Source organism: Gopherus flavomarginatus, chromosome 13 (genome assembly GCF_025201925.1).
Source record: "Gopherus flavomarginatus isolate rGopFla2 chromosome 13, rGopFla2.mat.asm, whole genome shotgun sequence".
Lineage (NCBI taxonomy): Eukaryota > Metazoa > Chordata > Testudines > Testudinidae > Gopherus > Gopherus flavomarginatus.
This window is the reverse complement of record NC_066629.1, coordinates 29263678-29276387: the sequence shown is the minus strand read 5'-3', so window position 1 is coordinate 29276387 and position 12710 is coordinate 29263678. Positions and strand designations below refer to the sequence as shown.

At 45.9% G+C, this 12710-nt stretch overlaps 1 protein-coding gene across 7 annotated transcripts in view; it reads right to left on the bottom strand.

The window, feature by feature from the left end:
* VPS11 (VPS11 core subunit of CORVET and HOPS complexes) overlaps positions 1-12710 on the bottom strand; it is a 65435-nt gene that overhangs the window by 42464 nt on the left and 10261 nt on the right. For 2 of the 7 annotated variants that reach the window (XM_050921991.1, XM_050921992.1), the window contains exons 7-10: positions 11969-12120; positions 5100-5286; positions 4491-4634; positions 3826-4014 (exon numbers count right to left, since the gene is read on the bottom strand). The exons of the other annotated variants lie outside the window; for them this stretch is intronic. In XM_050921991.1, coding sequence (XP_050777948.1) covers positions 3826-4014; positions 4491-4634; positions 5100-5286; positions 11969-12120 — 672 coding nt within the window. The remainder of the gene's footprint in view (positions 1-3825; positions 4015-4490; positions 4635-5099; positions 5287-11968; positions 12121-12710) is intronic. 7 annotated transcript variants of the gene reach the window in all.

The following is a 12710-nucleotide window of genomic DNA, read 5'->3' as shown; positions in this document are numbered from 1 at the left end:
GAAAAGCAGACTCTGACTTCCTTCGGGAACCGATGGGCAGGATCCCCTGGGAGAATAACATAAGGGGGAAGAAAGGAGTCCAGGAGAGCTGACTGTATTTGAAAGAATCCTTATTGAGGCTGCAGGAACAAACCATCCCGACATGTAGAAAGAATAGTTAATATGGCAGGTGACCAATGTGGCTTAACAGTGAAATGCAGGAACAGTCATGGATTCACCCAGGGCAAGTCATGCCTGACTAATCTAATTGCCTTCTATGACAAGATAACTGGCTCTGTGGATGAGGGGAAAGCAGTGGATGTGTTATTCCTTGACTTTAGCGAAGCTTTTCGGGATACGGCCTCCCACAGAATTCTTTCCAGCAAGTTAAAGAATTATGGGCTGAATTAATGGACTGTAAGGTTGATAGAAGGCTGGCTAGATGGTCGGGCTCAATGGATAGTGATCAATGGCTCCATATCTAGTTGGCAGCTGGTATGAAGTGGAGTGCCCCAAGGGTCAATCCTGGGGCTGGTTTGTTCAATATCTTCATTAATGATCTGGAGGATGGCGTGGACTGCACCCTCAGCAAGTTTCCAGATGACACTAAACTGGGAGGAGTGGTAGATACGCTGGAGGGTAAGAATAGGATACAGAGGGACCTAGACAAATTAGAGGATTGGGCCAAAAGAAATCAGATGAGGTTCAACAAGGACAAGCACAGAGTCCTGCACTTAGGACGGAAGAAGAAAGAAATTCCATGCACTGCTACAGACTAGGGACCGAATGGCTAGGCAACAGTTTTGCAGAAAAGGGCCTAGGGGTTACAGTGGACGAGAAGCTGGACACAAGTTGACAATGCGCCCTTGTTGCCAAGAAGGCTAACGGCATTTTGAGCCGTATAAGTAGGGGCATTGCCAGCAGATCGAGGGACGTGATCATTCCCCTCTGTTCGACACTGGTGAGGCCTCATCTGGAGTTGTGTGTCCAGTTTTGGGTCCCACACTACAAAAAGGATGTGGACAAATTGCAAAGAGTCCAGCAGAGGGCAACAAAAATTATTAGGGGGCTGGAGCACATGACTTATGAGGAGAGTCCAAGACAACTGGGATTGTTTAGTCTACAGAAGAGAAGAATGGGGTGGTGGGGATTTGATAGCTGCTTTCAACTACCTGAGAGAGGGTTTCAAAGAGAATGGATCTAGACTGTTCTCAGTGGTACCAGATGACAGAACAAGGAGTAACAGTCTCAAGTTGCAATGGGGGAGGTTTAGGTTGGATATTAGGAATAACATTTTTACTAGCAGGGTGGTGAAGCACTGGAATGGGTTACCTAGGGAGGTGGTGGAATCTCCTTCCTTGGAGGTTTTTAAGGTCAGGCTTGACAAAGCCCTGGCTGGGATGATTTAGTTGGGGATTGATCCTGCTTTGAGCAGAGGGTTGGACTAGATGACCTCCTGAGGTCCCTTCCAACCCTGATACTCTATGATTCTGTGACTCAGCAGGAGAATGCAAGGGCTGGTGATCAGATCACATGATATTGAACTCCATTTTGGTACTTGAATTTCCCCCCAAACTGAGCTGGGAACTTAGCTTGGAAAAAAGGGGTTCCCACCACATAGAAAAAACTATATAAGGGGGAAGTGACATCACCATAGAACCTCACTCCACACACAAAAGAGAACACCTGGAAACACCTGAGAAATGAAGACGGAACTGGGGGAAGCGTTGGTTCCAGACTAAAGGGATTTCTAGCCTGTGTATGGAAACATGGTGAACTGCTTGTACAGTCGAACTGGGTGAGATACTATTTGATTCAAATCCTATCTAGTATATTAGGCTTAGATTGCTTTTTTTTTTATTTGCTAGGTAATCTGCCTTGATCTGTTTGTTATCACTTATAATCACTTAAAATCTATATTTCTGTAGTTAATAAACTTGTTTTGTTTTATGTTTTATCTTAACCAGTATGTTTTTGAGTGAAGTGTTTGGGAAAATCTCAGTTCAGCTAACAAAAGCTTGGGGCATATCTTCCCCACATCGAGGGGGAAGCAGACTAATTTAAAGAGCTTGCACTGTACAGATCCCTGTGAAGTGCAGCCAGTATACTTCTAGGTTTATACTCCAGTAGGGGTGCAAGGCTGGGCAACTGAGAAATTGGCTGGTGCCTCCATTGTGGGTCCATGACTGGCTTTGGTAAAGCACTCAGGTATGTTGCGCCACCTGCTGTGATGTTGGGTGATAACAGGGCTCAGCGGGGGCTGGCTGGGTGTTATCAGCAAAAGCAGTGTGGGAAGCCAACCCAGCTGAACGGTTTGGGGGCACAGCAGGTCCAAAGACTTCCAGACGTCACCTTGGGGGTACACTCCCCACGTAGTCTAAGTAGAATCTCTTTCAACAAACAGCAGATCCAAACACTGGAAATTCAAACTTGTGCCTTTTAGATCGAGGGAAACTCCCTTTCAGGTGATCTTGGTGGAATTAGAGCAGCTCAGTGCAAAACAATGATTCTTTAGAATTTCCCAGGTGTCTATTGCTATTAAATATTTTATCACAGATAAAAGTCCCAATAAGGGTTAGGGCACCATTGTGGTCAGCGCTGTACAAACACATAAGATGATGCAGTCTCTGCCCCAAACACCTTACAATCTTAACAGACAAGGCAAACAGTGATGGTCAGACAAACAAACAGGGCATCAAAATCACAAATCTTAGGTTTTATTTAAAAGAACCTCTCTCCCCAACTCAGCCCCTCCCCCATCCCCTACATGTTCCCCAATTACTGACCCAGTGGGCCCTTCTCCCATCCTTCCTATCACTCAGAAGCATTTCACTTTATTATTATTCTGTCTGGTTACATTTTATAGCCACTATTTTTGCTTATTCAATGCCCGTTGTCTCACTTTCCTTTCCACCCCAATCAGCACCCAACCCTCACACCACTCTCTTGCACTTTCAAAGTTCAGTTCACAATTCTGCTGATGTCAGAGGACACGAAAGGGACTCAGGACTCTGAAGGAGAGTGCTCCCTTGCCCTGCTGCCAATTCTCCCCAATTCCTTCAGAGAAGCAGAGCCCTTGTGAGACATCTCTACGGGGGGAAGCTGACGGGCCTTCCCAACATTTATAGAGAACAGAAGCCACACAGACCCTTGTGTCCCATTGACTAGGATGCAGTGGTGGGGAACTAGAGGGTGCTGATGGGACCTACAGGTCCAAGCAATCCAATTTCCCTGCTCCAAAGCCTCTGCCAACACATCACCCCTTAGGGTGGTGATGGGAGGCTGGGCTCTGCTCATATGTTCCAGTGCTGAGGTTTGGGAAGACAGGGGGAAGAACTAGTGAAGAAAGTTGCCTAGTGCTTAAAGCAGAGCCTTGGGAGCTACTGCTCCTCTGTTCTAGTCACAGCTCTGCCACTGATTGTGCAATCTTGGGCTGGTCACTTCACCATTGCCTCTGTTTACCCAGAGAGGAGAGGAGAGATCAGTCTGGGACCAGACCCGAGGTCTCCAGCTTCTTGTTCACTTAAGAAGCAATATACAGGTAGCGGTAGTAAAGAGGCCCCCCTCTCCCATGATCCAAAGGTGTCAGTATTTTTCCAACGCAATGCATGAGTCTTCAGACCTACCCAATACCATAGGGTTACCCCCCCGGTCTGTTAAGTCTTCAATAGCAATGGAACAAAGCACTAGGATTCTTACGGCATCTGTGACTCCACGTCTCCACAGGAAACATCCCTTTGCTCCAACACTTTCAAGTCATATTTGTCAGCTATGAAATCATCACATTAGCTACATCTCCTCACTCAACCTCTCAAGGGCACACTGATTCAGTTACTCAAATGTTACCTTTTTCCCCTCCAGCATCCCAGAGCATTCACGGTCTCCTGTTGGCCGGTAGTCCGTGCACAGGATCTTCAGCAGTTCCGTGGTCTCACTGGGGACATGGTGCATCAGGATTTTGCCATACCGCTTCATGTTACTTTCTGCCTGGTCAAAGGGCAGCTTGCCAATGTACTGCAAGGCCTCCTGGTAATTCTGCAAGGGAGAGCTGGTGAGAGTCACATGGTACCACCTTCTGTAGTTTAGATACAAAATCCAAAGCCCTCTCTGCACAATACCCAACATTCACGGAAACAATGCAGTATTTTATTTAAAACCAACCAACCAACAAAAAAAGGTATCCAAAATTATAAGTTTGCCCACCAATAAAATGCAACCATCTGTGGGGTGAGATGGTAGCAGCCAGATGGACAACTGCCACTGATCCAGGACAAAACAGCTATTCCAGTAGCAGCACCTGAAGCAAGAGCACATTTAAGCCCTGCGTAATTACTTATATGCCTCAGAGACAAGTCTGACTAGTGCACAATGCTAGCAGTTGTTCGTACTGCTAGCACAACTGTGCCCTGAGCAGCTTAGACTCCCATGCTGCATGGAGGAGCATTCCTGACAAAGAGAGGCTTTCATACCATATAGGGATCAAACAGAAATGGTTAAGGGTATCTTCTCACCTTGATGTCCTCCAGCTGGATTTTGAGGAACCATTCATGGTGTGCATGCTTCTCTGCCAGGTATACAGCATGGGAAAAGTAACCTGCTTGACGGAGTACCTTGATTGCTGTCTCCACATCAAAGTGGACCTCACTCTCACTGGTCTGCAAGGAGGAAATGATGGGGGATTACTGGGGGAGAGGGAGAGAGATAGGCCTGATATGGATTTGCAGACATCTGGCCTATTAGCAAGAGCCCTCTAGGCTGTTGGCAGAGACAGACCAGTTTCCATGCATGAGGACCCAAACAGCATCTGTTAAATTCCTCTCATGCAAGACAAGCATTGCATGTGCAGATGGCCATTGTTCTAGTTAGAATTCTAAGATTTAATCACACTAGGAAAACAATCAATCTTCCATGCTCAAAGCTTAAGATGGCAAATCAAAAGAATGCTGCAGTGGTTCTGGAAGCTTAGAGATATGTCAATGAGGATGTTAAGGACTAATCCAGCAGTCCTCATGCGGGCCAAGCTACTACTGGAATCAGTCTACCATGTTGCTATTACCCTTTTTCTAATCACTGTACTAACCTGATAGTTTTGCATAAATACTTTTACCTTCCCCCATTACCTTGATGAACTCCTCCAGTTTGGAGCTGTCTTTGAGTTTGGTGTAGCAGTTTAGCAGCAGGGTGGTGTGGTCTGCGTTGGCAAGGGACTGTAGGTGGAGTGTCTGCAAGTACGCAGTCAGGTTGTGTATACGCTGAGCATCTAAGAACTTCCGGATCACATAAGATGGCTCTAGCTTCCCAATGGTTCTTGGGAGAAAAGTGACATGAAGTCTCTACTTTCAATAAGCCAGAGATAAAAGAATTGACAGCACAGCAATAAAGCTCTGGACACCAACAGGAACCCACCCATTAGGGTCCCAGCTATGTTTCAGAAATGATGACTGGTCAGACCATGATACCATCCATCCTCACATGTAGTGGAGCAAACTTAATACTCTGCCCCAGAGGTCTTGGACTAAGGTTGGGGTGGAAACACATGTCGATTTAACATCTTATTTTAAGGCGAAGGTGTGGTTTTGACACACAACTGAGTTAAGACCACCTCAAAAAGAGTTTAAAAACAAGGTTTCCTGAGCCCTATAGTCAGAGCTCTTCTCCCCACTTCAACATCTTAGCAACTATTATCCTGCTATTACACTGTTGTGATCACAACTCTACAGTAAAATTTATGTCAACACTACATAAATCCCAAGAATCCCAGAAACAGAAATACTGGTTCTAAATAAGACAGATAGTTCTTGCTTAGAGCTGTCTCTTACTAATACCCCACTTTATGAAACTTTAAAAGGCCACTTGTCAAGTTCTTGTAGGCCCAAAACGGTAGGTTTTGTTAAAGGTGTATATACCCTGGTATAAAGAAAAGTATGAGGTGTTTTGGGTTTTTTTTTGTTTTTTTTTTTTAATATTTCACTGAATGTAGTTTTATTTTTTTAAACATTCCCCAGGTGTTACATACGAATTACCAGATGGATCAGATCTGTGATTCATCTAGTCCAATATCCTGCCTATGGCAATGGATGGCACCAAATACTTCAGAGGAAGGTGCAAGAAACCTCACAGTAAGAAGATTTGGGATAATCTGTCCCCACATGAAGACCTCATCCTAATCCCAAAAAATCAGATTGGCTACTTGAAACAATTTTTGTCTGCATTAACTATTGTATCACTAAAGCCTGGTCTACACTACAAACTTAGGTCAAAGGAAACCATCTATTAATATATGTCTCTACAATACTGAGTCCTTTCCGCTGACCTAAATTGCTTGTAAAGTCGACTTCTTTACTCCACCTCTGCGAGAGACGGAGCACTTGATTCAACATCCGCGGATCAACAGGGGCTAGTGTAGACACTGCGTTGTGTAATTTAAATGAATTGGCCTCCAGGAGTTGTCCCACAGTGTTCTGCTGTGACCGCTCTGGAGAGCACTTTCAACTCCACTGCATAGCAACCAGATACACAGGAAACAGCCCCTCCCCTGCTAAAGCCCCAGGAACTTTTGAATTTTCATTTCCTGTTTGATTGGTGTGGAGAGCTCACCAGCACAGCTGATCATGGAGACTCAATGCCACAAACGAGCTCCAGCACGGAGTACACATGGGGTGGTGAATCTTATTGCTGTGTGGAGAGAAGAGTCTGTGTAGGCACAGCTCCGATTCAGCAGAAGAAACGCTGACATCTATGCCAAGATCACGCGGGTAATGTGGGAGAAGGGCTACACCAGGGATACACAGCAGTGCTGCGTGAAAATAAAGAAGCTTCTGCAAGCGTACCAGAAGACAAGGGAGGTGAATAGTCGTTCTCGTTCTGTCCCACAAACTTGCCGCTTTTATGAGGAGCTGCAAGCGATTCTCAATGGCAACCCTACCACTACCCCAAAATGGAGTACGGATACCTCCCAGGAGTCCTGAGCCACCTCGGGCAACAACAAGGAGGACATTCTTGACGATGAAGCTGAGGAGGAGGAGAAAGGGAGCCAGGCAAGCAGAGGATCCATTCTTTCCAACAACCAAGAACTGTCTTTAATGAGCAAGCCCAAAGGGAACAGGTGACTGCTGAGCAGGATACCGGAATGGCACCTCTGGTGATTACACATTTCCAATCAAACTGTAGGGTTTACGTGTTATTATTTTGTTTAATCTGAACAAAATAGGAGGTGTAGTAGGTATCGGTGGCCACCCCAGCTACGTGGAGAGTGCTCTCAGAAAAGAAGATCATTTATGTGCCAGGGATGGCCCGGAAATCCTCCATGGAGATCTCTACGAAGCTTTCATGGAGGTACTCTGCAATCCTTTGCAGGTTTCTGGGAAGGACTGCTTCATTGTTTCCACCACAGTAGGACATTTTCCAGCACACTCCAGTATTAACTTTGCTGACATCATTGCAGCACAAGGCATTGCAGCATAAGGACCAGGTCTGTACCCAGATACTTGCAGCATCTGATCCCTTGCTGCCTCTGTTCCCCTCAAGAGATGCATAGGGTCTCCTAGAGGAAATGGAGGAAGTTTTCAATGCAAGCCCTTGAACCATAAACAATACAACAAGTAATCTGCCTCCCTTTGGTGGAATCTGGGTCACACAATCACGCTTCCCTAAAGTGCCGTGGCTGTGGTTGGAAGGGATTACAGTTGATGGGTGGGGGGCGGCTTCCTGTGTGTTTCCCTCCCCTGAAACCTAGTGCCGCCTTCGTAAAAAAACAAACTATTTGGGGAGCTTTACACTGGTGCCCATCCTCAAGCACCATCCAGGTTGCTAGGGGAAAGGGGGCATTTCTCAAGTGTTCAATTGTGCTCCCAATGATGTCTTCACAAAAGCAGCAGCACAAAACCTGTCGCCCATGCCTTGTGGCCTTACTCATCTTGGCTGGAGCAGCAAAACAACTCTTCCAAGAGCTAGCGGCTGTGATTACATTGTGGTGTGCCATGAAGTGTATCGAGGGGTGTGTTTTTTTAATATTAAAAATCAACCATGCACCAGAAACAATGTATGCCCTTGTCAATGGTACCCTTGTGCTTTGAATTCCTTGCAGTTGAAATCTTGTTCGTTAGCATATCTTCCACACTGGGACAAAGACATTCCCAGATTAGAAGGTGGAAAAAGAAGACTTGGGAGGACATGTTCAAGGAGTAACGCATGCCTCACAGACAGCTGAGACAGAGAATGGAGGATTTCACTCTCCAAGAACCTGGACATGGACAGGGAGGACAGGAGAGCATGCAGGGAACAAGAGCGTGCCATGCAGGATGAGATGCTGCAGATTATGAAGGAGCAATCAGATATGTTGAGGCATCTGGCTGAGCTTCAGGAAAGGCTGCTGGATGCTAGACTCCCTCTGCAGTCTGTGCAGAAGTGCCTGCCATCATCGCCTAGTTCTCAATCCTCCTCCCCAAAATGTCCTATGAGGCAAGGGGGAGGTGGAGGAAAGAGTCTGTATCCCTTGCACTCAACACCAGGATAGATACAAGGAACAGAAGGCGCCCATTCCCAAACCTTTGATTGTTATTGCAGTGCATCTGTAAGCAAGCTTTCCTTGTTTCTCCCCTCACAGTATTATCAGCCCTTTTGCCTTTGATTATCTTACTTTTCTTTGCTGTCTCTGAGTTCGTGTGCGTAATAAAGCAAAACAGATTGAGAAAACAAGGCTCTTTATTCATTCCACAAATGGTGGTTGGTGAGGGTGAAGCATACGGGGAGAAAATGCAATGGAGGGAATAGTTTGGTAAGGAACAACACAGATAAGCGTCACATTACTCTGGCTCATTGCTGAAACTGGTTGTCTAGGTCTCACAGAGATGCAAAGCACCTCGATGGGCTCTTCTTATTGCCCTGGTATCTGGTTGCTCAATATTGGCTGCTAAGTGATCTGCCTCAACCCCCCTACCCCAGGGTAAACTTTTCTCCCTTTATTTTACAGATATTACAGAGCACACAGCAGGCAGTGATAACAATTGGGATATTGCTTTCACTGAGGTCTAACCCAGTAAGCAAACAGCGCTAGCAACCTTTTAAATGTCCAAAGGCACATTCCACCACCATTCTGTACTTGCTCGGCCTATGGTTGAACCAGTCCTTACTGCTATCCAGGTGGCCACTGTACTGCTTCATGAGCCACGGGAGCAAGGCGTAGGCTGGGTCTCCCAGGATCGTGATTGGCATGTCAACATCATCAATGGTTATTTTGCGGTCTGGAAAGGAAGTCCCTGCCTGCAGCTTTCTGAACAGACCTGTGTTCCTAAATATGTGCGCGTCATGCACCTTTCCCAACCATCCCATGTTAATGTCGCTGAAACAGCCTCTGTGATCCACGAGCGCTTGGAACACCACCGAAGTATCCCTTTCAGTTTATGTACTCTTTGGCAAGGTTGTCTGGTGCCAAGATAGGGATATGCATGCCATCTATCGCCCCAGCGCAGTTAGGGAACCCCGTCCTAGCAAAACCATCCATTATATCCTGCACGTTGCACAGTCACTACCCTTCTTAGCAGAAGTCTGTTAATGGCCCTGCAAACTTGGATCACAACAGATCCCACAGTAGATTTATCCACTCCAAATTGATGTCTCACTGACCGGTAGCAGTCTGGCGTCGTAAGCTTCCACAGAGCGATCGCCACTCACTTCTCCCCTGTCAGAGCAGCTCTCATTTTAGTATTGCTGCGCTTCAGGACTGGGGAAATCTCTGCACGCAGTTCCTGGAAAGTGGCCTTGCACATTCAAAAGTTCTACAGTCACTACTTGTGATCCCACAGCGGCACAGCAATCCGGTCACAGCGATCACTGCTTGTTTCCCAGAACCAGAAACAGCACTCAACTGTGTTCAGCTGATGTGATTGTCGCCAGCAACTGTGAATTGTTTCATTCTATGGCTTTCAGCAGGGCTGCCTGCATGACATCACATTGTTCTATGCAGCGACTCCAGTACTGTAAAGACGCAAGGTGTTTGTAATGCTCACAACAAGAGCGTACAGCTGAGCAGGGTCCATGCTTATCGTGATATAGTGTCTGTGCAGCTAACCCAGGCTTTCAAAGAAAGGTGTGAAAAAGGCTTGATTTGTTTGCCAATGATTTCAGGGAGGGTGGTAAGTGCATCATGGGAGGCTAACACCATGTTCCCATAACCATCCACACCAATATTTTGGTTCCATTAGGCATTACAAACCCTACCCAAAATTCCATTCAGCTACATGCACTGTGGTATAGCTACCCACAACACAGTGCTCCGTGTGTCGATGCAAGCACTGCTAGTGAGGATGCACTCCACCAACACAATGAGTGTGCTGTGGATACACCAGATCAACTGGCTTGAATCAGAGGCTAGATGTCGACTTCAATAAAGTTGACTTAACTTTGTAGTGTAGACATAACCTAAGAGACAAAGTAATAACTTTTATTGGACCAACTTCCATTGGTGAAAAAGGACAAACTTTCAAGCTACATAGACCTGAAAAAGAGCTCTGTATAGCTCGAAAGCTTGTCTTTTTTACCAACAGAAGTGGTCTAATAAAAGATATTACTTCACGGATAATTCACAGAGGATAGGTTCATCAATGGGTATTAGCCAGGATGGGCAGGAATGGTGTCCTTAGCCTCTGTTTCCCAGAAGCTGGGAATGAGCAACAGGGGACGGATCACTTGATGATTCCTGTTCTGTTCATTCCCTCTGGGGCACCTGGCACGGGCCACTGTCAGAAGACAGGATACTGGGCTAGATGGACCTTTTGATCTGACCCAGTAAGGCCATTCTTATGTTCTCACCCACCTTCTCTCTCTCTAATATCCTGGGACCAACGCGGCTACCACAACTCTGCAAACAACATATTATATCTCTGGATATTCTTGTTATCCATAATGAATGTCCAGTCCCTCTTTGAATCTTGCTAAATTCTTGACCTCAGTGACATCCTGTGACAATACATTCCATAGTCTCAATGTGCATTTTCTGAAAAAGTATTTTCTTCTATCAAGTTTTGAACCTGTCACCTTTCAATCTCACCAAACGTCCTTTTGTTTCTCGTACTACGAGACAGAGAGAACAGAAGTTCTTGAACTACTTTCTCTGGGGCATTCACTATTTTATATACTTATATGACATCACCGCCTGTTTATCTCCTTTCTAAGGTAACAATCCCAATCTTTTCATTTTTAACAGGAGAAGTTTTCCATACCCGACTACTGTTATCCTTTCGTAAACTCCCCCTAATTCTGTAATATCCTTTTTGAAACGGGATAACCAGTACTGCCCACAGAATTCAAAATGAAGACAAACCACTGTTTATATAATGACATCATAATATTTTGTGTTTAATCTCAATCCTGTTCCTTATGCATCCTAACACCTTGTCACTCGATACACAGCTGTGGTAAAAAAAAAGCAGAGTTCTTCATTGAGCCGTACATAGTGATGCTCACGTTCCTTTCCCAATGTGATGCTATTAATTTAGAACACTGTAAGGCTGATTGACAGACCCTTTCTTACCACTACAATGCAATACATTAGGTTTGACTTGTGTTTGTTACCCAGGGACTAGCTAAATCAGTGTTTCTCAAACTGGGTTCGCTGCTTGTGTAGGGAAAACCCCTGGCGGGCCAGCCCAGTTTGTTTACCCGCTCCATCCACAGGTCCGGCCGATCGCGGATCCCACTAGCTTGCTGCTCTAGGCCAATGGGAGCTGCTGGAAGCGGTGCAAGCCGATGGACTTACTGGCTGCCGCTTCCAGCAGCCCCCATTGGCCTGCAGCGGTGAACTGCGGCCAGTGGGAGCTGCGATTGGCTGGTCCTGCGGATGGGACAGGTAAACCAACCAGCCCGGCTTGCCAGGGGCTTTCCCTACACAAGCGGAGACCTCAGTTTGAGAAACACTGAGCTAAATGCAAAGCCTCAGCAGCCCCTGTATACTTTCATTATATTCCCCTGGCTTTTCATGGCCCCTTCCTACCGTATATACTGCTGAATGGCTCCATCATGGTTCCCTTTGTTGTACAGATGATCTCCATATTGCCTGAAAATCTCTGATAAGCCATCGCTGTCCAAGTGGTGACTCTTGGCCAGGTTAATAGCCATTTCAAACAGGTTCTTTTTGAACAGCATCTGTGGAATGTGAAGAGAAGATAGCAATATGAGGGCAAGAGCTTCTCTCTCCTTCTTAACGCAGAGGTCAGGCAATTTCCTGGCCCTGAATCCCAAAGGAAACCAAGACACACCACAAACTTGTAATTTTCCCCTCAAACCAGAGCAACTTGGGCTTCTCACTGCCATAAAACAGAGATGAAGGCAGCAGAGATAGAAGACAGGGACAGAGCCTTGAAGGTGGGGTGGATGAAGAGAATAAACTCTTTATGGGGTATGAGAGAGAGGAAACTGCAGTGCAGAGATCTAAGAACGTAGGGGACTTAATCAATAAGATCATATTATACGTAATGGACAGATCAGATTGTGTGTACTGCAAAGAAGCAACATATTGACTAACATGTATCCACCTCTCAACTCCTGTCCTGACTCCTTGAGGCTCCCTCACATCAGGTCACAAGTATGCGTCCTTTAATAGGCAGCAGGTTTAAGACAAATATAAGGAAGTATTTTATCACACACCACATGGTCAACCTGTGGAACTCATTGCAAGGGGATGTTTTGAGGGCCAAAGCTACAGTTGGGTTCAAACAGGAATTAGATCAATTTAT